The sequence below is a fragment of the Euleptes europaea genome, chromosome 11 (genome assembly GCF_029931775.1).
Source record: "Euleptes europaea isolate rEulEur1 chromosome 11, rEulEur1.hap1, whole genome shotgun sequence".
NCBI classification, from domain to species: domain Eukaryota; kingdom Metazoa; phylum Chordata; class Lepidosauria; order Squamata; family Sphaerodactylidae; genus Euleptes; species Euleptes europaea.
In genome coordinates this window covers 8,674,609-8,697,306 of record NC_079322.1, presented here as the reverse complement: position 1 = coordinate 8,697,306, position 22,698 = coordinate 8,674,609, and the positions used below count along the sequence as shown (strand labels likewise).

General features: G+C 45.3%; 1 protein-coding gene across 1 annotated transcript in view; it reads left to right on the top strand.

The window, feature by feature from the left end:
- LOC130484777 (palmitoyltransferase ZDHHC11-like) overlaps positions 1 to 16,181 on the top strand; it is a 38,213-nt gene extending 22,032 nt beyond the window's left edge. Inside the window, exons 3-9 of the mRNA XM_056857861.1 lie at positions 4,882 to 5,060; positions 6,837 to 6,938; positions 7,986 to 8,110; positions 11,435 to 11,590; positions 13,047 to 13,168; positions 14,635 to 14,693; positions 16,127 to 16,181. Of these exons, the coding sequence (XP_056713839.1) occupies positions 4,882 to 5,060; positions 6,837 to 6,938; positions 7,986 to 8,110; positions 11,435 to 11,590; positions 13,047 to 13,168; positions 14,635 to 14,693; positions 16,127 to 16,181 (798 nt within the window). The remainder of the gene's footprint in view (positions 1 to 4,881; positions 5,061 to 6,836; positions 6,939 to 7,985; positions 8,111 to 11,434; positions 11,591 to 13,046; positions 13,169 to 14,634; positions 14,694 to 16,126) is intronic.
- Positions 16,182 to 22,698: the final 6,517 nt, after the last annotated feature.

Genomic DNA, 22,698 nt, shown 5'->3' with positions numbered 1-22,698 from the left:
TTGTTTTCCTTGCCATCACTCCCCTACGACTTTGGATCTTTGTTTTGATTATGCATACCGTTTCTGACCATCAGAGGTCACCTCGCTCATATTTCTGCACATTTTCCCCACATTTTCAGGGACCTGTTTTATCACAAATTTGAAAATGCAGGCAAAACACAGGGGGAGAGTGAGGTGACCTCTGACAGTCGGAAACGGCATGCATAATCAAGTCAAAAACCCGAAGTTGTCGGAGGGGTGACCGTGAGGGATACAGCCATGCCTAAAAGGCCTTAGCTTGCTTGTGACAGGTGGAGTGAGTTGCTCCCCATCTGAGCAGGCGCATGGAGCCTGGGAGCGCCCCTCCTGGATCCCACCTGGCTCCTGCCAAAGAGATATGACAGTAACCCAGGATGTCTTCTCTGCAGCTGCATTTGTTGCATGGCCTCCACGCTTTTGTACCCTTGATGAGGATGTCAGAGGTCGTATGCTTTTTACTTCCCCAAGCAGTGAGAAATTCCTTACCCAGGCAACACTACCTGGGTTTTGCTTCCTTTGGGTGAGAGAGTGTTGAGGACTTTGTAGTATTTGCTTCATGAATGTATTTATATTTACAAATATTTAGGTATTGGAGATTGTAGTGGAACACCCCAGCAGGACCAGAGGACAGTCTCATGCCCAGTGACCATAGCAAGGAAGCCCAGGGTGATGCAAGGCGAGGGGCGGGCCCTGATCATCCACAGAGAGGGATGATCAGGGCAGGGGCCGTGGCTCAGTGGTAGAGCATCTGTTTGGCATACCGAAGGACCCAGGTTCAATCCCCGGCATCTGGCAGTGGGCGATGTAAAAGACCTATTCCTTGAGAGCCGCTGCCTGTCTGAGTAGACTGTACTAACCTTGATGGACCAATTATCTGATTTGGTATAAGGCAGCTTCATGTGTTCATGAAGAAGAAGAAGAGTTGGTTTTTATACCCCGATTTTCTCTGCCTTTAAGAAGTCTGTCATAGCTTACAATCTCCCCATCACAGGCACCTTGTGAGGTAGGTGGGGCTGAGAGAGTTCAGAGAGAACTGTGACTAGCCCAAGGTCACCCAGCTGGCTTCATGTGGAGGAGTGGGGAAACCAACTCGGTTCTCCAGATTAGAATCCACCGCTCTTTACCACTACACCACGCTGCCATCAAGTCCCGTCACTGCCCACAAGCAGAATCAGATAGCAGGCCCAGCTTGACTGGGAGGGTGTGGCTGTGCACCAGCCAGTTGGGAAGGGGGTGTTTAGCATGGGGAATGGCCCACGGCAGTGAAGGAGAGGTCCTCTGGGCTGAGGAAAGATTCAAGGGCTGAAGAGAAGGCCAGGAGGCAAGAAAGAAGGCCGTTCCGCCCGGGAATGTGCTTGGCCAAGCACTGAACGTAGTCTCCCGGCATGGTCTGGGGCTAGAATAGGAAGGCTGAGGTAAGTGGAACGGTCTTATAACCACATGCTCAGAACAAGCAGTAGGACCTGAAAGCATGAGCTGGTTTTGCACAGCAGAATGACACCCTTGCTGCTTAAGAATAAGTTCACACTGAGGCTTGTCACTTCAGAAAGTATCACTCTATTGGCAAGAGCTCCATGGTGGTGGAAAGTGCCAACAAGTCGCAACCAGTAAGGTTTTTTAGGCAAGAGAAGGGAATGTACCATTGCCTGCCTCTGCATAGCGACCCTAGACTTCCTAGGTGGTCTCCCATCCCAAGTACTAACCAGGGCCAACCCTGCTTAGCTTTTGTGATCTGATGAGATTGGGCAAGCCTGGGCCATCCAGGTTAGGGCAAGAGATGAGCAAAGGTAGTTTGCCATTGCCTGCCTCTGCTTAGCAACCCTGGACTTCCTTGGTGGTCTCCCATCCCAAGTACTAACCAGAGCAATCCCTGGTTAGCTTCTGAGATCTGACGAGATCATGGTAACCTGGATTCTAGCTATCAATCTAGGCTAGGATGGAGAAAGATTGTAGAGAGCATGTCTGGCCCTCATGGTGGACAAGGAGTGAGGTAAGCAGAAGGAAGGACCTCCTAAGAGTAGCATGCTGGGTAAACAAAGGGAGAAGCAACAGAGTGGACTAAAGGAAAGGTGTAGGGAGTGCCAGCCTTGCTGACTCTACTGCTCTCCCTGAAGTCAGGATGTGCGTTCTAGTGTTAAGCATCATTGCATGGTCCATTCCTTCCAACAGTCCATTCCTACTTTGTCTGCTGTCTGGACCCCCAGGGGGATATGGAGAGGTGGCCCCTGCCCCATTACTACGGCCAATGGTGAGAGATAAAGAGGCACTCCTATAAGGTAGCTTATCTGCTATCTCCACACCAGAACAAGGCAGAACAAGAAAGTTCCTGCAGCCCTGCAGTGCTTCAGCCAACTTGAAGCGGTCTCCATCTGCTTCCCTCTTTGTCCTCCAAAACGTTGTCTTCCTACACCTCCCCATGCCTGCCTCTTGCGCTCAACTGAAGGAGGCACACATTTCTTCAAGCCCCAATATGGGAGAGGTATCAAGATCATCTCCTAACAATTAGCTTCTGCTCAGGGAACCTTCACAAGCCATAAAAGAATGTGAAGCGTTTTCTTCCTCAAATGCCATGATCTAATTCGGAGGGTACTTCAGGTTCAACCAGAGCTACAGACCCTCTGCACTGATCAAGCTGCAGTCTTGCACATGCTGCTCTATCTAGCATGGGGTCCCCAACCTTTTGAGCCTGCAGGTACCACTGCAGTTCTGACATGGGTGGTGGGCGCAGCCACAAAATGGCTGCCACAGGAGGTGGAGTAGGGTTGCCAGCCTCCAGGTACTAGCTGGAGATCTGCTATTACAACTGATCTCCAGCCGATAGAGATCAGTTCCCCTGGAGAAAATGGCCACTTTGGCAACTGGACTCTAAGGCATTGAAGTCCCCAAATCCCGCCCTCCTCAGGCTCTGCCCAAAAAACCTCCCTCCGGTGGCAAAGAGGGACCTAGCAACCCTAAGGTGGAGCGAGCCACAAAATGGCTGTTGTAGCTTACCTGTAGTCACCCAGTGAAGATCCTTGTGCTGTGGTGGCAGCTGCTGCCAAAACAACATTTTAAAAAAATCTGCACAGCCAATCAAATCTCCAATAGCCAATCAGAAGCTCTGCCAGGCAAAGGCTGCACCTGGCTCTGCCCACTTTCTAAAAACACTTGGTGTTGGCTAGTACCATAGCACCCATGAGCACCACGTTGGGGACCCCTGATCTAGCACATCTTTGTGCTGCTGCTTTTTAGTACCCTCAAAGAAAGCATTTAGATCTGTTGCTTCTGGAAGGTTACAGAGCTCATGGGACAAACGTTTCAAAGTATTCAGCTTCTTAAAGGCTGTTGAATTACCCAAAGGGGAATCTAGGGAATTAGTGAAGCATATTTTTATTAAAGTCACTGGAGAGGCCTTTTATTTATAGACGTGAAATGTTCTGCTTTGATACTAGAGCACAAACCTGGATTTGAGCCATTGATTCTCTGGTAAAATTTATAGCTGTTTGGCAGAGTGTCTGTAATTACCATAGTGGCAGGTGACCCAATAGCTGTCTTGGTAATAGTAAAAACAAAAACATAGGTAGCCAGAATTAGAATGCCACATATGTATAATGTTTGGCTGCAAATGTAAAGAAGTCCATCAGAATACATACATCAATACAGTCTGAAGAATGGTCACAGAACAGTTTCACAAGGCGAACAACACAGTAAAAGAAGACGGTCTTCTGGACGTAATCCGTTTTGTCCTCAGACTTCTTCAGTTCCATCTGAATTCTGCCACATACTTAATAATATATATCACAGTAGCATACAGCTTACACATGATGTTTCAGGTAGCATATAGTTTACAAGCAGCTTACAACACGTGTTGTAAGCTGCTTGTAAGATATCCTATGTTGGAACACATGTAAGCTGCTTGTAAGCTATATGCTATCTGAAACATCATGTGTAAGCTGTATACTACTATGATATATGTTATTAAGTAAGTATGTGGCAGAATTCAGATGGAACTGAAGAAGTCTGAGGACACAACGGATTACTTCCAAAAGACCATCTTCTTTTACTGTGTTGTTTGCCTTATGAAACTGTTCTGATGGACTTCTTTACATTTGCGGCCAAACATTATACATATATGGCATTCTAATTTTGGCTATTTTTTTTATATTAAGGTTTCTTCTTCAACGTAGTGGTGCGTTATTCTGATTGGTGATAGTAAAAGCACGCCATAGTTGGGGATTCTTTCTCTTGCCACAAATCTCATGGTACAGCTGAGTCCAGTATTTTCACATGGAACAATACATTGGAATATTTGGGATAAAGCCAACCTGCCTAGGCTAAATGCAAAGACTACCTTCAGAATATCCATCACATTTGTAATATACAAGGATTCTGGCTTGTCCTAAAGCAGGGGTGGGGAACGTCAGGCCCGGGGGCCGTATAAGGCCCTCAAAATCATTTGGTCTGGCCCTTCATGGGTCCTGGTAGGTCTCTAGCTCAGAAGGATGCTGCCCTGCCTGAATGTCTTGGGCCCAGCTGGGGACAGCAAAGCTCAAAAGCGAGTCGCTCTATGTGGCAGACACCCGAAGCCGTCTCCGGTCGTGCCTCTTGGCTAAATGTTTGACCAAATATAGCAGGCAAATTTTTAAGTTGATAATTTTGTATGGCCCTCGAATGATGTTATAAATATCCAAATGGCCCTTGGCAGAAAAAAGGTTCCCCACCCCTGTCCTAAAGTCTCTTACCATTAATCTTCCATAGTCCACAAAAGTTATTAGGCCTTATTTTTGTCATTTATAGCTGCAAAGAAGGTATTGATAGAGGCAAATGCATACAAAGGCCCAACCTCTTGTTCTCCTAGTTTTCTTTAACCTTGTTATAATCCAGGTGATTGGCCTACTTTTTATGTATCACTTAATTAATCACCTGGTTGCTGTCACGATCGATCCGGCGGATCAAAATGTATTGGCCAAGAAAAATTACAACAAACCCATGCCAATTTTTGACCGCAGCAAATGCAAGCATGTGATCCAAAACCAGCGCTGCTACCTTTGTGAAGTCGAAGTGTAAGTCCTCCCTTAAGTGTTGTAAGTGTCTACACCTCTGCCTAATGTTTGCTTGGGGGCAGCAGTGGGCTTAGATGATGGGTGGTGGTCAAAGGCTAGCTCCTGAGAGCCAGGGAGATGTAGTGGTTAAGAGCAGTGGTTTGGAGCGGTGGACTCTGGTCTGGAGAACCAACCAACCCTTCTTGGTCTATATACCAATAGTGCCACATCCATCACAGCCACAAAATGGCTGCCACAGGATATAGAACCAGCCACAAAACGGCTGCCATAGCTTAGAGGAGGGAAGGATCTATGAGAAAAGAGAAGGGGCAACAAAAGAAAATGAGGATGGATCTAGATCAGTGGTCTCTAAACTGTGTGGTGGGGAAACCTGAGATTCCTTGGTAACTTAGAAGGTTTTCTGTACTGAGAAGGCCAATAAGAGGGGAGAGGGCTGCGGCTCAGTGGAAGAGCCTCTGCTTTGCATGCAGAAGGTCCCAAGTTCAACTGGCATCTCCAGTTAAAAGGTCCAGATAACGGGATAAGAAAGACCTCTGCCAGGGATAGGGTTGCCAACCAGGTACTAGCTGGAGACCTCCTGCTATTATAACTGATCTCCAGCTGATAGAGATCAGTTCACCTGGAGAAAATGGCCATTTTGGCAATTGGACTCTATGGCATTGAAGTCCCTCCCCAACCCCCGCCCTCCTCAGGCTCCGATCCAAAAGCCTCCCACCTGGAAACCCTAGCCAGAGACCCTGAAAAGCTGCTGCCAGTCTGAGTAGACAATAGTGACCTTATGGACTAATGATAGAAACTGAGCATAGCAAGGCATGGCTTACACACACACACACACACACACCACCCCGCTTGATTTCTTTTTGCTGGGTTTTTATATGGGTGTGCATTTTAAAAATGGCATTCCACGTTTGCAGACTAAATAGATAAAGTTCATTTACCACATCAATCTGCTGAATATGTACTGGGCCATAGAAGGCGAGGCTGCTTTGGATTAGAAGATAGACTTTGGAGCCCATAAGACTCAAAGGAGGTTTGGCAAATGTGCTTGTGTGGAACAGAAAGCAGGAGAGAGACGGTTTGGAATCCTGATTTTAAGGAACAGACCGGAAAGCTCCCAGCAGTTTTTATCCCAGATGACTTGCTGACCGCAGTCAGATATCCCTGCACTTGTGATTAGCCTTTACAATGCAGTTCTCCACTTGGTCAACAGTTTTAAAAGTTGGGACATGACTAAACTCTAAAGTTAGTACATGATTTCTCTGGTTGCAGATCCTAGGTGGCTCATCGCTTCTGCGTACATAGTCTATGACAGGGGTCCCTAACCTTTCTGAGCCTCTGGGCACCTTTGGAATGCTGGCACAATGTGGTGGGCACAGGCACAAATGGCTGCCACACAATGGCTGCCACAGGAGGTGGGGCCGGCCACAAAATGGCTGCCGCAGCCTTCCTTAAATCACACGGTGAAGATCTTTGTGCTGTGGTTGCAGCTGCTGGCAAAGCAACGTTTTAAAAAATCTGTACAGCTAATCAAATCTCCAAAGGTCAGTCAGAATCCTTGGTGGGCAAAAGCCCCACCTGGCCATGCCCACTTTCTAAAATCACTTGGCGAGTACCAGGAAAGGTGACGATGAGTGCCATGGCACCCATGGGCACAGCGTTGGGGACCCCTGGTGTATCAGCTATATAAATACTAAGCCTGGCTATCAGTCTATGATATTTGTTCATGTGGCCTTTCAGCAGCTGAATGTATTTCTTTAATGCATTTTTTTCTCCTAGAGGGCCAAAAGTCAAACATTGTAGTACCTGCAATAAATGTATTGCAGACTTTGACCACCATTGCAACTGGTTAAATAACTGCGTGGGAAGCAAAAATTACTGGTAAGTTAATAGCAGCTAGCCAAAGCAACCTTTAAAAAAAATCTGTATAGCCAATCAGAATCCTTGCTGGCCAAAAGATCCACCTGGGCCCACCCATTTTCTAAAAACATGTGATGGGCACCAGGAGAAGTGTTGGCGTATGCCATAGTGCCCATGGGCACTATGTTTTAGAGTGCCCATGGGCACTATGTTTATGGGGACCCTTGTTTTAGAGGAAGATTCCATAATAGAGGACAAACTGTCTTCCCATAAAGCTTGTTGTCTCACTAAGGAGCCCACAAGAAGCTTCTGAAGGATCCCAGGATTCCCTGCAATATAGCATGAGAACCACTGCTCCGGAAGGATACTGGAACGTGCATGCCTGTGCCATCATGTGTAAAAACTGGGCAAGGATCTATCTTGTTGTGATGCAGTGTGATTGGAACCCACAGTAGCCACCCAATCTTGTGTGTGTGTGTGTAAAGTGCCATCAAGTCACAGCCAACTTACAGCGACCCCTCATGAGGTTTTCAAGGCAAGAGGTGGTTTGCCGTAGCCTGCCTTTGCATAACGACCCTGGCATTCCTTGGTGGTCTCCCATCCAAGTACTAACCAGGGCTGATCTTGCTTAGCTTCTGAGATCTGATAAGATCAGGCTAGCCTGGGCCACCCAGGCCAGGGCCCGTAACAAAAAAGGGAATTGCATGATTTTCACACATAATGGCACATCTACTGCCTATAAATTTCCTACTGTGTTGGGAAGCTGGCAAGTGTGAAGCCATGTTAAAATGACTGGGGGAGCTGAGTTTGCAAAGAGAAGATTGCCAGGGGGGAAGAGGCATAAAACATTTTTCAGAGCCTTTAAAATCTGAATTGGACTGGCACATGCTGGGATATTGGACTCTCTTGTCTGACAGAGCCCAGGGCTCTCCGTCTTTCATTCTAGGTGAGCAGAAATGTTGTAAGTCTGTAGTTGAATAATTGTACCTTTTATACACAAAAGCTTCATAATCCTTTGCTGGTGCATCCTTCGGTGACCTTTATATTCATGACTCTCTTCATGTGTAGGTTTTTCTTCAACGCGGTGGCTTCGGCTGTGCTTGGGCTTTTTCTGCTGATGTTGGTGGTCCTGTATGTCGTCATCCAGTATTTTGTGAATCCAGCAGAGCTCCGCACATCTCCTCAGTTTGAAAGTATTGTTCCACTGACTTAAAAATCACTTTGACCTCAATGGTCTAGTAGTAGAACCTCCACATTCAGAGGCAGTCAACCTTAAAAATACCAGTGCAAGAGGGCAACATCAGGGGAAGGCCTTGGCCTCTGTGCCCTGTTGTTGGCCCTCCAGAGGAACAGGTTGGCCACTGTATGAGACTGTATGCTGGACTAGATGGACCACTGGTCTGATCTAGCAGGGCTCTTCTTGTGTTCTTCGTATATATTCAGGTGGTGGTGGTGGATGGTGGTATTTTCTGAAATGAAGGCTCTCCTGGTTTCTTTGAGTTTGACCTTTAACAAGCTAAGCTACTGTATTTCGTAGAGTTCTGGTTCTGAACATCACTTGGGATTACAGCTCAACGTTCCAGAAATTTTATGCATAGACATTAGAGCTGATCCACACAACCATTATAATGTATGGGATTTACCAACAAAGTGGTAAAATTACCTGTGGTTTTAATGAGGTTGTAAAATTGTCCCTTCCCTTGAGAGTGCCTGTAAAAATAAAGGAGAGGATAAAATCGTCTTGTTAGTCGTCTTGTTAGTGGCTTCCTAGAGGCACCTGGTTGGCCACTGTGTGAACAGACTGCTGGACTTGATGGGCCTTGGTCTGATCCAGCAGGGCCTTTCTTATGTTCTTATGTTCTTAATCACAATTTAATTTGACTATTTTCCCCAACCTCCCCTGAACACACATGAAGCTGCCCATTACCGAATGACATCTTTGGCCTTTCAGCGTCAGTATAGTCTACTCTGCCTAACTGGCAGTGCCCCCCCCCCCCAGGGCCTCACAAGTAGGTCTTTCACCTCACCCTCTGCTTCATCATTTCCAATGGGACTGATCCTGAGGATTGATCCTGAGACCTTCTGCACGCAAAGTTAATGCTCAGCCACAGAGCTGTGCCCCCACCCCTTACAATAGCTGTATTGAAAATGGTTTGGAATGGGTGTTTAATTTTGGTATAATTAAAGTTGTGCATCCTTCCATGGCCATGACCAGGATGGGCCAGGCTAGCCTGATCTCATCAGATGTCAGAAGCTAAGCAGGGTCGGCCCTGGTTAGGACTTGGATGGGAGACTGCCAAGGAAGTCCAGGGTTGCTACGCAGAGGCAGACAATGCCCAGCCACCTCTGAACGTCTCTTGCCTTTACAACCCAACAGGCTCACCAGAAGGCAGCTGCGACTTGATGACAAAATATTAATCATAATTTGAATTTCAAAAGAAAACAATGTTGAATTTAATGCAGCAGCAGCATTTAATAGAAGTGCATGGTCAGTCTCGCACAAATTTCCTCCAGAATTTGCTGCTAATGGTATTGATTGTGGGAGGTGTTACATTGATGAGAACTACACAGAACACCTGTCTGCATGGGCAACCCTGTATAGCCATTCATGCATGGCTGTTTCCTCACAGTCACCCTGCCGACTTCTTCAGGGCTATGCTTTTGATTATGCATGCATTTTCCAACCGTCAGAGGTTGCCTTGCTCTACCCACACTTTTCCCCATGTTTTGCCCGCATTTTCTGGATTTGTGTTTAGCCAGCATCCAGAAAACGCAGGAAAAACACATGGGGAGAGCGAGGTGATCTCTGATGGTCGGAAAATGCAAGCATAATCAAAGCAAAGCCACAAAGAAGTTGGCGGGGTGACCACGAGGAAACAGCCCTGCATAAATGGCCTATAAGGGGTAGGATCAGGATGCAGGGAAGCAAAGGCCAGCTGGACGGCTCTGCAAAGGGGAGCCCAAGCAACCTACACCCGCCAGGCGAGACTGTACCAGCTGCTTCCCTTCTGCTCCCTGGCCATCTACCAAAGGCACCCCATCCATTAGCTAGCATGAGAGCTTGTTGTGTTCAGTCTCAATGGGGATTTCCATTAGGTGAAAGCATTAGCAAAGGAGAAAGTCGGTATTAAGATGTCCAACATTCTGCCTTGAATTGAACCTCAGTTTTTAAGAAATAAACCGTAAGTTCTTGGGTCTGCTGTCAATGAACAGAACATAGATAGGTTGTTTTAAAAAATTTGGTTTGAATCCAGTAGCATCTTGGAGACCAACAAGATTTTTGGAGCGTGAGCTTCCAAGAGTCAAAGCTCTCTTCGTCAGATACAACTAGAAGCTGAGATCCCTGGGTCCTTATGTAACAGGTGGGAGGGGTGTTGCAAAGGAGGGAGTCAGGATGCAGCCCCCCCCCCTTCAGACTGTTACATAAGGACGCAGGGAACTCCATTCCTTCTAGTATCTGATTAAGGGAGCTTTGACTCTTGGAAGGTCATGCTCCAAAAATCTTTTTTTAATTAATATTTTTATTTAAAATTATGTAAAATACAAAAAGCCCTGACCTGGATAGCCCAGGCTAGCCTGATCTCATCAGATCTCAGAAGCTAAGGAGGGTCAGCCCTGGTTAGTATTTGGATGGGAGACCACCAAGGAATACCAGGGTTGCTGTGCAGAGGAAGGCACTGGCAAACCACCTCTGTTAGTCTCTTGCCTCTGTTAGTCTCTTGCCCCCCCCCACAAAATACAAAAAACACACATACAAACAAAATCTAACATAAAATCAAGTGTGCCTCAATTTAATCTGATCTATTATCTGTTAAAGCATTACTCTAAATTTCAGCCTTACTTTCTATCTTTGTAAATGTGCTTATTAGTATTTATTAGAAACTGAAATACCACCACCTTGGCTCCTGCATTGCAATTACTTAGTACTTAAATAAAAGCAAATTACATGATTATTTCTTACTTGTATTATTCTTCTAATCTATGGTATCAATGCATTTTTATCTATATATAGATTCATTATAAAGATTATAATAACATACTATACTATTAAGTTGCTACTCAATTTAACAATTATGTGCTACAGTTAAAAATTACAGTTGCACATAATCCAAGTAAGTTTTCCCTTTTCTTTTCCATTCTTCCGTTGGTCTTTTGTTGCTCAGATGCTCCAAAAATCTTGTTGGTCTCTAAGGTGCTCCGTCCTGGACTCAGATCTGGCTGTTCTTCTGCAGACGTGTTGAAAAGGGTTGTCCCCATGCCATTCTAAAAGTCTTTTAACATGCTTATTTCCTACCGTGATACTGTCCTGGACGAAGCCTTCGCAAAAACCTTTTAGCTGCCCAGGCATCAGTCACGCATTGCTAACGTTTCAGCAGAAATGCCTTCATTCAGTTATGCCTGCCCATAGGGCCAAATAGGCCCATAGAAAAGAAGTTTTAAAAGCCCGCCCATGTTGCTAGGGGAAATGTGGAACTAGAGTGGAATGATTTTCCTCCCTCTCTCTTTCGCTCCCGTAGGTGTTGGTGGGAATGACACCTGGTTGGTCTTCCTTCCTGTCGCTCCAGCAGAGACGACAGCAGTCGCAATCATGTCTATAGCAGTGCTAACTCTGCTTTTGGGGCTTGCCTCTTTCCTTCTGCTTGGACATTTGCTACTGTTCCATCTTTACCTCTGTGAGTAAAATGCTTCCAAGAGCCCGTGATGTCATGAAAATGCATTACTTCGTTTCCCACCGTGGAACTGCATCTAAGCAAAGCTTGCTGTCGATTAATTGGCGAGTTGTTCTTGACCTCCCTTGCAGCTCAGCTAGCTTCCCAACACTAACCCCGAGAGCTTGAGGCCAGATAGCCGTTCCCTCATTGAAGTGAGTCTACAAGCTTTCTGGGGCACCTGGGAGGGTGCCCTTCCTGGGCAGCTCCCTCCTGTGTGGTGGGGAACTAAGAGCACATCTTCCCTCCCTGTGCACCTTGCACACAATCATGCCTTTGATGCAGCCAGATGCCTACCTCTGTGCATAATATGCCCAAAGGCCCATGTGCTTAAAACCTGCAAATGTAGAAGGAGAAGAATTGGTTTTTATATGCCGATTTTCTCTACCTTTTAAGGAGAATCAAACCTGCTTGCAATCTCCTTCCCTTCCTCTCCCCACAACAGACACCTTGTGAAGTAGGTGGGGCTGAGAGAGTGTGATTATCCAAGGTCACCCAGCTGGCTTTTGTGTGTAGGAGTGGGGAAACAAAACCAGTTCACCAGATTAGCCTCTGCCACTCATGTGGAGGAGTGGGGAATCAAACCCGGTTCTCCAGATCAGAGCCCACCACTTCCAAACCACCACTCTTAACCAGTACACTGCGCAGAAAGATTTTCTACTTCATTCTTTGATTTCCCAGTCCTCTCTCTTGATAAACGTCAATTCCCACCATTCTGACAGGGCCAAGAAAGAGGCCAGACACAAACAGAGACGTTGGGTCTCCAGATAAGCACAGGATGGATTCTCCAGGGCTGGATTCCCTTTCTTAGCAAGCCATCTTAGCAGAGTCTGGGGTGCATGCCCCTTTCACTTGATCTTTCTTAAGGGCAGTTAGGATGCCGTTCATGGGGTGGGTGGGTGTAAACTGCCCCATTTGGAGACTCCCTTGCAGGAAAAGCAAATGTCGCCTTTCATTCCAGCTGCTGGGGAAGCTCTTCCTGCATATACGCACCCCCCCACACGCATAACAACAACAGCTGTCTTGCTAGTTTGAGTAAGATTGCCAGGCCGCATAAGGGATACTTCATTCAGATTGTACCTAATTAAGGGCACTTCTGCTGAATTTGGTGTCACTTAGGGTTGCCAGCACCTGGAGTTGAGAAACACCTGGAGATTTTGGGGGTGGAGCCTGAGGAGAGTGGGGTTTGGGGAGGGGAGGGACTTCAGTGGAGAATAATGCCATAGAGTCCACCTTCCAAAGAGGCCATTTTCTCCAGGTGAACTGATCTCTGTAGTCTGGAGATCAGTTCTAATAGCAGGAGATCCCCAGCTACTACCTGGAGGTTGGCAACCCTAGTGTCACCGCTCTAAGTTGCCATGCTAAGGAACTTGGGCTTTTTCAAGCTAAAAAAAAGTACAAATAACTTCTTTGTGCACAGTGGTTAAGAAGCTGAGCACGTATGAATACATGACTCGACATCGACCCAGAAGCAGTACTACATCTCAAGAAATGAACGTGGTAGGAACATTTGATGGCTCTAGCAGAATGGAACCCTTACAGGTAAGATCTTGCCATTTTCTGTCCTCCGGAGCATCTCCTCTGTGTAGTCTTTAGAAATAAACATGGCACGGCCTTTCCTTCACAAAGGCCCCAACTAACACATGAGGTTTTTCTCAGCTAAGAGCCCATTCCTGAGTGGGGGTGGAGGTGGTTCCGTGGTGGCCGGAGGTGGCCATTTCTTAAACCCCATGGAACTCCCCATACAGTTCCACGGGGCTCCACCATGATTTTGCAGGCATATCTTTTTTTAAAAAAAGTTTTATTTTATAATTAAGGGGATACAAAAAGGAAAAAAGGGAAGGGTAAACCGTTTGATATACAAAAACAATATGGCAATTTCAATTGAGAGATAAACTTGGTCAATTACAGTAACATATAACAAGCCTAAATACTGATCAAGTGCGATATAATATATCTAAAAAAGTAATTATAAAAGTATAAAAATCATTCATACTATCTAACTCTGAGACATTAAAAATATAGCATATTAAAGTCCAGCATTTACCTAGCAAGCAGTGATTTTGCAGGCATATCTTGATGCCTGCAAAATGGCGCCTTTTGAGCCCAAAAGGAGTTAGGCTTTTGAGTCAACCCTCATTGGCACAACTTTTGCAGGGGGAAAATATATGTTCCCACCCAAGCCCTCTGCAGTTTATAGGATCCTGGCCATTATTACTTATTTTCTAGTGGATAGTCACTAGCATAGACACTTTTGCCCTTAACAAAACTACAATCACCTACCCTTCCCCTCACCACAACAGACACCCTGTGAGGTAGGTGAGACTGAGAGAGTGTGACTAGCCCAAGGTCACCCTACTGGCTTCATGTGTGGGAGTGGGGAAACCAACCCAGTTCACCAGATTAGCCTCCACCACTCATGTGGAGGAGTGGGGAATCAAACCCAGTTCTCCAGATCAGACTCCACCACTCAAAACCACCACTCTTAACCACTACACCATGCTGGCTCTGGACTTTATAATAAGTACAAAGATGGGATTTGACCACGTATATTTTTCTAACCACTGTGAGACTGGTTCCTGTTTCAGGATGTAGACTTGTTTCTTTAAATAAACAGAATCTATACAATAGAAAAAGAGTGGAAAGAAAACGGAGCCATACCTTTCCTTGGTGGCATTCTGCGTTGTATTAATAAGATTATTAATGCATAATAAGCTGAGAAAACCTGGCGACTGCCCAGAAAATAAGGGAGATACACTTTAAACTGTAAACAAGAAGTAGAAAGCTCTTAAACTATGATGTACAATTGGTGACTTATGAAATCCTCTGTTTCTTTTATGATTTCATGTTGTAAGTACAGTTAAAGATACAGCGTCACTTCCTGTGGGAAGAAACTGGATGATTTGCATCACTTGTTTATGACTTTTTTTGCCATTGGATTCTTTCTAATATTTAATAAGAGTTCTGTTTTTAATACAAGTTCACCCTGTTTGTTTCCTCTTTCTTAGGATTTATCTGAAGTAAGACAACCAAAACATTTGGAAGTTGCAGTGCTGCCAGCATCAGAGTAAGTGACAAATTTAGGATTTACCATGTCCTGTGTTCAAAGGGTCAGCAGCCGGAAAGGACAACCAATAGTTTAGTTTAGTTATCTGGCCTTAATGCTAACCTGAGATACTGAAAATCATAGTAGTAAGATCTACAAAGTGGTTCCGTAATAGCTGTTCTTCTGATGCTGAATCACTCCTTTAAAGGAGGCTGAAGTTGGTTACTTATTCCCAGTTCCTTCCCTATTCCCAGTTCCTTATTCATATTTCCTAGTTCCTGAATGTTTTTGAGGACAATTCAAAAGCTCTGCACCCCAAAATATGGATTGGACCACCACCTTAAATGTGGGGGTGTATGATATATGGTGGTCCAATCCATATTTTGGGATGCAGAGCTTTTGAATTGTCCTCAAAATCATTCAGGAACTAGGCAATATGAATAAGGAACTGGGAATAGGGAACAAACTGGGAATAGGGAACCAACTTCAGCCTCCTCCCCTTTCAGGCTTTAACTGCTTAGTAAACAAAAGTGGGGAAGGCACTGGCAAACCACCCTGCAAACAAAGTCTGCCTTGGAAACGTCGGGATTTGACGTCACCCCATTGGTCAGGAATGACCCGGTGCTTGCACAGGGGACCTTTACCTTTTTTAACAAAAGGGCCACATGAGACTTGACTGACAGATTTTTGACCATTGCATAATTAATCTCACTTTGGGTTGGATTCTAAATCCATTTTCATAAGAATCACTAAGAACCAGTTCCACTGAACTGTAAAGGGAACTGACCACCACTAGAACTCAATGTTTGGCCTGGGATTGTTTGGCCTGTGGTAAAATGCCCTAGAGAGCCTCTGCCGGTCTGAGTAGGCAGTACTGACTGTGATGGTCCAAGGGTCCAAGGCAGCTTCACGTGTGTTCAGTTTTAATCCAGACAGCCATTCCGCCACCCACCCCCCTTCTCTTCGTACCTTGGCAAACATGTGCCCACTGAGGGTTTTTTTTGGGAGGGGGCAGAATGACTGATGTGAGGCCCGAGTTTCAAAACAAAGAAATATTGAACCGGGATTAAATCCATTGATTACATTTAGGAACAACATACTATGAGCAAAAATGTCTCACTGACAAAAGATCAACAGAAGAGTAACATTTTCCCTCGGTTTAAAACGTTCCTCCTATGGTGTTAATGTAGAGAGAAGAAATAATCTTATTTACAAAATTCATTTCCCATCTTATTGTGCTGGTCTTGTCCCAGTCACCTTGTGAAGCTCTGTTCCTTTCTTCGGCCAGCCAATCTGCCATCTTCTCTCTTCCCATCTTCTCTCTTTGGTGAAGAACCAAAACAGGCAGCACCTCGCCTCCTTCCCACCTTCCTTGGCTGCTCCGTCTGTGAGCATGCGGCTCGCCTGGAATCCTGGTGACCGTTGAATTCTTCCTTCCTCTTATGACCCTCTAGGCGCCACCCGTTCTACCTGGTGGACAATTCTGGGCCCGGCCAGCATCTTCCATAAGCCTCCATTCAGAATAGGTCTTGTGGCATGGATTCCTAAAGGGCCCATCTGTATATATCTGTTGCCAGGCAGGCTGAAAACTAAGTAGAAAAATTGTTTCTGCCCTGCTTCTATCTAGGAAGGCTACGTTAAACTGACCCTTGCAGGAGACCTGCAATAGGTGGGGGTGCCAGCCTCCAGGTGGAAACTCAAAAGAATTTCCGTCTAGACATTAGGAAGCACTTCCTGCCAGTTAGAGCAGTTCCTCAGTGGAACAGGCTTCCTCGGGAGGTGGTGGGCTCTCCTTCCTTGGAGGTTTTTAAGCAGAGGCTAGTTGGCCATCTGTCAGCAATGCTGATTCTATGACTTTAGGCAGATCATGAGATGGAGGGCATCTTGGCCATTTTATGGGCATGGAGTAGGGAGGGTCACTGGGGGTGTGGGGGGGAGGTGTGAATTTCCTGCATTGTGCAGGGGGTTGGACTAGATGATCCTGGTGGTCCCTTACAACTCTATTATTCTATGAACTCTCCCAGAATTACAACTGAACTCTAAACTACAGAGATCAGTTTCTGTGAAGGAAATGGCAGCTTCATAGGGCAGACTCTATGATATAGCATATCCTAGGATACAGTATCTAGGAGAAACTGAACTCGTAGAGTGACAAGATATCCTCACAGAGCTCCTTCCCCAAGCTACTCCATGCCCAGGCCCTGCCCTCCAAATCTCCAGGATTTCCCCATCTATAAACTGTTGTTACAGTAAGAAGCTGAAACAGAGCAAGTTAAAGACTGTATGATAAAATGGGTGCGAAACCTCGGAGGAACTATAAATATGACTCAGTGGGAGAATCTATGGTCAAAAGAAATTAAGAATGCCAAATGTTAAGAGAGAATTGGTATAAAATGTATTTTAGGTGGCATATAACACCTAATGACATAGCAAAGGCTAACAAGGGTTCTCATGGGAAATGTTGGAAATGCCACAATACAGAAGCAACATTTTATCATATGTGGGAGACTTGCAGAAAGGCGAGAAAATACTGGATAATGATACATGATGAAATGCAAAGAATACTGAAAATTAAGTTTATGCTAGATCCAAAAAGCATGTTATTAATCATTTCGCCAAACAATATGCCACAAGTATACAAATAATTATTTAGGTATATGGTGACAGCGGCAAGAGTAGTCTATGCAAGAAAGTGGAAAGCAGAGGAATACCCAGATGTAACTGAATGGGCAAACAAGTTAGCAGAGGAATATCCAGATGTAACTGAATGGGCAAACAAGTTTCAGAATATGCAACTGTGGCTAAATTAACATCTTTAGTGCTTAACAGGTCAACCTCTGCGTTCTCTGAAAATGGAAAGTATTCTTTGAATATACAGCTGATAACCAATAAAAGAAATAGAATGTAAGAATGTAAGTAAGAAACGTACTGTTAGATATGCAAATATAATCAGAAAATAGAAAACTGTAAGTCAAAGAAGGTGGTAATTGGATTGTTTATATTTAGTTTTTAATTTTTAATTTTATTTTTAAATCTCCAGGATTTTCCCAAGTTATAATTGGCACACACACACACCAAGGGCTTGGGTAATCCAACCCAAGGTCATGAGTCAGGGTGGGGCTAACGGCAATCTCAAAAGGGTGGCTCCTTTGGATCTCATAGAGGTGGCAGAGTGCCCTTCTCTCTAGCTTTACGGAAAGCATCTCTGCAGGGAATAATGCCAAGGCTTGACTTTTGGTTTTATTTGCTCCGTAGAACACTCGGCCCATAACTGCAGTTAGAGGAACCACATCAAGAATGGCCAGCTTCCACCGAGATGGTCTTACCTGTGAAGAGTTTCTAGAGGAATTTCACAATGGGACAGTACTGAGTTACACCACCAGATGCATGTGACAAAGCACTTTTTCGGCAGTGGTGGACCGCTAGTTCTGTAGAGATCTGCTGGCTGTATCACAGTCGGACAAGACACAGTCGGACAAGACAAGCGGGGCTCATCCCTTGGCAGCGTAAGCAAGCTTGCTCCTTTTAACCTTTGAGAGGGTGCTGTTAATACCGAAGACTCTGCAATGCTGAGATGTCAAGATAACGACTGATTTGGTGCTGTTGACCAAAGTGCAAATTGGACATTGCAGTTCCCTGTTCTGTGATAAGGTAGAGCTGTGACGAGCTTTCCGCCTGCTGGCGGTGAATATGTGAAGGCAGCCAGCAGGGCTTAAGCTAACTGGCTGCCTGTTGAGTCAATGGGTGGGCAGGTAACAAATGCCAGGGCCTAGGAGTTGTTCTGAGGCCCACACTGATGCTTTCTCTGCACTCAGTGTTGGCCCCTAAGAGGAGCTTCTTCTTCAGTTTATACTCCAGGTTTGAACAGCTGGAGAATTAGCAGCTCAGAGGCGAGAGCAGCTGTTTCCAAGTTCTTCTTTGGACGGAACCAGTAATGGCTACGTTTGTGCTGGAGGCACTTCTCATGGAGAGACCAGCAAAAGTACGCAGTGGAAGATCGCTGGATATGGACAATCTTTTGCGGCTGCCAGTGGGAGAGACCAGAATTACAGCGTTCTGCCAAGTTTGTATCAAGGGTTGCTGCAATAAGGGCTGCTTATCGGGAGTCCAACTGGGAAAGACGTCACTTTTCTCAAGTTTAATCTTTGCTGTGAAAACCAGTTTTTGTAAGCAATTGATTGTGATCTTCTCATTTATTTTTTTAAATCACCTTTTTTAAATAATAATTTGTACAATTTTGGTGGCTTAGATAGTAGGAATGAATTCAACAAAACACAATGGGGTGAGTTGTCTGTACTAATGTCCTGTGTTAAAACTGAATCTTCTCCACTGAAATTTTCAAGATGGGTACTTCAGATTTGCAGTTTACGTGGGAATGGGGAGCTTTTTTAAACAAAGGGGAATTCTCTAGATGTTTTTTTTGAAAGCATAAGATTTCTAATGGCGATATGCTCATTTGGCCGTCTTTTCGTATACATTATTAAAGACATTAAACACGTTTGCATTTTTGTTTTGCAAATATGGGTCACTTACAAAATATGGGCAATGTGTGGGACCGTGCCATATCTTACAGATCCTAACTGTAAGTTGCTTCATTGCAAATGTTCAAGATTCTCCAACCTCTGAAAAACCCTGGCTGTCTCCTGCCACTCTTTGGCTGTTTTGCCAAATGCATACGAACAGAACGGTACAAGTGGAGGATGAGGAATAACTAAGGGAGATACAGAACTTCTGAAATGGGCCTGTGAAGGACTGTTGTATCCATTACAGATCCGGACTTGCCACTGAGGAAGAACCAATCCCGGCTCTCAGAGGAATAATGTACCTGTATGGTGGTAGTAAGTGCTTCCCAGTCTCAGTTGACTGATGGCCACCCAGTAGGGTTTTCATAGCAAGGGACGATCATAGGTGGTTTGCCATTGCCTGCCTCGGCATAGTGACCCTGGACTTCCTTGTTGGTCTCCATCCAAATACTAACCAGGGCTGACCCTGCTTAGCTTGCAAGATCCAATGAGATCGGGCTAAGCTGGGCCATCCAGGTCAGGGCAATAAAAAGAGTTAGTGGCTGTCCTCTACCCACCTAAATGAGTTCCTTGCTGAGTGAAATTCAAACCAAATAAGTGAGTTCCTTGCCGAGTGAAATTCAAACCATTTGTAGCACAGCCACTAAGCTGCCCCTGTTCTTAAACTGCCTGAAGTTCCAGCGCATAGAAGGCTGCAACACCAACCATTATCCTAGTCAGAAGGGGCAAGGCTCACACATTTTGGCACTCCATTGTGATCGCTTACCAGGATCCAGTTGAGATTACTTGATAAAAAACAGATCTGGGCTGAGCCAAGAGTTACGCAAGTGACTCAGCCTGAACTGACAAAAATCCACACTCTGCTGCTGGCTTTAAACCGTCGTGGAACAAGGCAGCCCCCAAACCCAAACTCATGGCATGTACCACGGAGCATTCTGTGAAAACGGTAGCCGAAATGAAGAAGACGGGTTGGTTTTTATATGCCGACTTTCTCTACCATTGAAGGAAGAAACCGGCTTACAATCACCTTCCCCTCCCCACAACAGACACCCTGTGAGGTAGGTGAGGCTGAGAGAGCTCTAAGACAGCTGTGACTAGCCCAAGGTCACCCAGCTGGCTTCATGTGGAGGAGTGGGGAAACCAACCCAGTTCAACAGTTTAGCATCCGCCGCTCATGTGGAGGAGTGGGGAATCAAACCCGGTTCTCCAGATTAGAGTCCACCGTTCCAAACCACCGCTCTTAATCACAATACCACGCTGGCTCTTGGTGTAACACACCAATTGCTAGGCCATGTGGTTAGAGTGTCAGGCTAAGATCAGGGAGACCCAGGTTCGAATCCCCACTCTGCCATGGAAGCTGGCTGGGTGACCTTGGGCCAGTCACACACACTCAGCCTAACCTCATGGACGTGAGAATAAAATGGAGAATGGGAGAGTGTAACATTAAGCCACATTTGGTTCCCATTGGAAAGAAAGATGGGGTATAAATGAAGTAAATAAAGAAATCATAGCAAGCATTTTAAAGAGATTACACATGCATTGAAAAAAAACAGATACTAATAAGAAAGGCCTTTATTCTGCAGACTGCCTCTTTCATAGAAAAAATGGCCCACTGCCATCCACAGCAAATGTGGGGGAAGTATAGAATGATTATTTTCTCAGTAGAGTCAGCAGAGATGAATGACAAGAGGAGTTGAGAGGGAAAAATATATATTCAAATGCATTTATGCTGGACTAAATCAAGGCAGCTTTTAAACCAAGGAGGCTACAGGGATCTTGACCACCGACTGGTTAGTTCCTCTAGAGCATGGTACATGATGCGCACCCTCTTCCTGGGGACAGAGTACCCCATCTTTTCCAGTGCTACCAGACTATCTAGAATTCTTAACCATTCCAACCTTTCAAATACTTTTCTTCTTGGCCAGACACAATGCCTTATCCTCAATGAACTATTTGGCAGATTCCTAGATAGCCCAGTCAAACAGAGAAGTCTGCCCGTGTGGAAAGCAAAGACAGAAACGCTTACCTATTTTTTATTCAGTTGTGATTTATACTTTTCTATAAGATTACTCCATTGATTTCACACTTTCCTGTTTGTTCTCATGACTATCATTTAATCTATCTGCTGTCTGGTAAAGATAAGGCTGTTACTCTACCTGTACTTTATTATTTAACAGCTGGTTTGAAAAAATGCTGAAAGTTATAAGCAAATTATGACTAAATGCTTATTTGCATACAGGCTCTCCTTGGTATAAAAAAATGCCGTACTCAAATAGAACATGTAGATGCTCACATGACAAACTATCAGACATATGATCATGGAGTGTCCTATATTTAATGAGCCGAGGGCCAGTTTAATTACTCCTTTATTTAAAAAATATGGAACTGTCTAACCAGGCATCTGGCAGTACGAGGGCACAGGAGACGTGGCTACTATCAGATACAAATGATTCTGTTGTTCTTGTCTGTGGCAAAATGTATAGGGACAATAATTAAATACCAAAAGAATAACACGAAGTAAGGCATTTTTATTCCTTTATTTCCTGCTCAAGGCTATAGCTGTATGAGCAGTACTAGATAGATAGACACTCTTTTTGCACTAGAACTGGAACATAATGCTACTCAACAACTGAAGTGAAGCTGGCTGGCTTTCTCTAATAAGTTGCCTAGAGCCAGCGTGGTGTAGTGGTTAAGAGCGGTGGTTTGGAGCAGTGGAGTCTGATCTGGAGAACTGGGTTTGATTCCCCACTCCTCCACATGAGTGGTGGACGCTAATCTGGTGAATAGGGTTGGTTTCCCCACTCCTACACACAAAGCCAGTAGGGTGACCTTGGGCTAGTCACACTCTCTCAGCCTCACCTACCTCACAGGGCTTCTGTTGTGGGGAGGGGAAGGGAAGGTGATTGTAAGCTGGTTTGATTCTCCCTTAAGTGGGAGAGAAAGTCAGCATATAAAAACCAACTCTTCTTCTTCTAGAGTGGAAAACTGCCTTGGAATCATATAGAAACCGCTTTGAGCGAGTGGAATAGAAATACTACACGAATACATAAAACAAAATCGCCTGGTCATTCTCACAACAGGCCTGTGGCTCTGCAGATCATCCACATGGCAGAGTCTCAGTGTTTCAATGAAGGGGATTCACACGTGATCTCCAGGGGCGCTGAGCAGGCTGAGAAAGTGGGGCTGTGCTCCGCTGCTTGCTCAGTATAACTTGTGAAAAGAGCCCAGAGCACAACCATCGGTTTTCTCCATCTGATCGGGAAACCTGGGAAAAGCAGGGTGCCCACTGCCCATGCCAAACCGAGGCACCAGCCCTGGTGAAGCACTGTGTGCAAGTTATGCTGAGCGTGTGTCGAAGTAGGGGAGAGCTCATGGACACCATTCTCCTCCTACATATGTGCATTTCACTCTCCCCACAATGTAGGGTTGCCAACTCGGGGTTGGGAAATATCTGGGGGTTTGGGCCTGAGGAGGGCGGGGTTTGAGGAGGGCACGGACTTCAT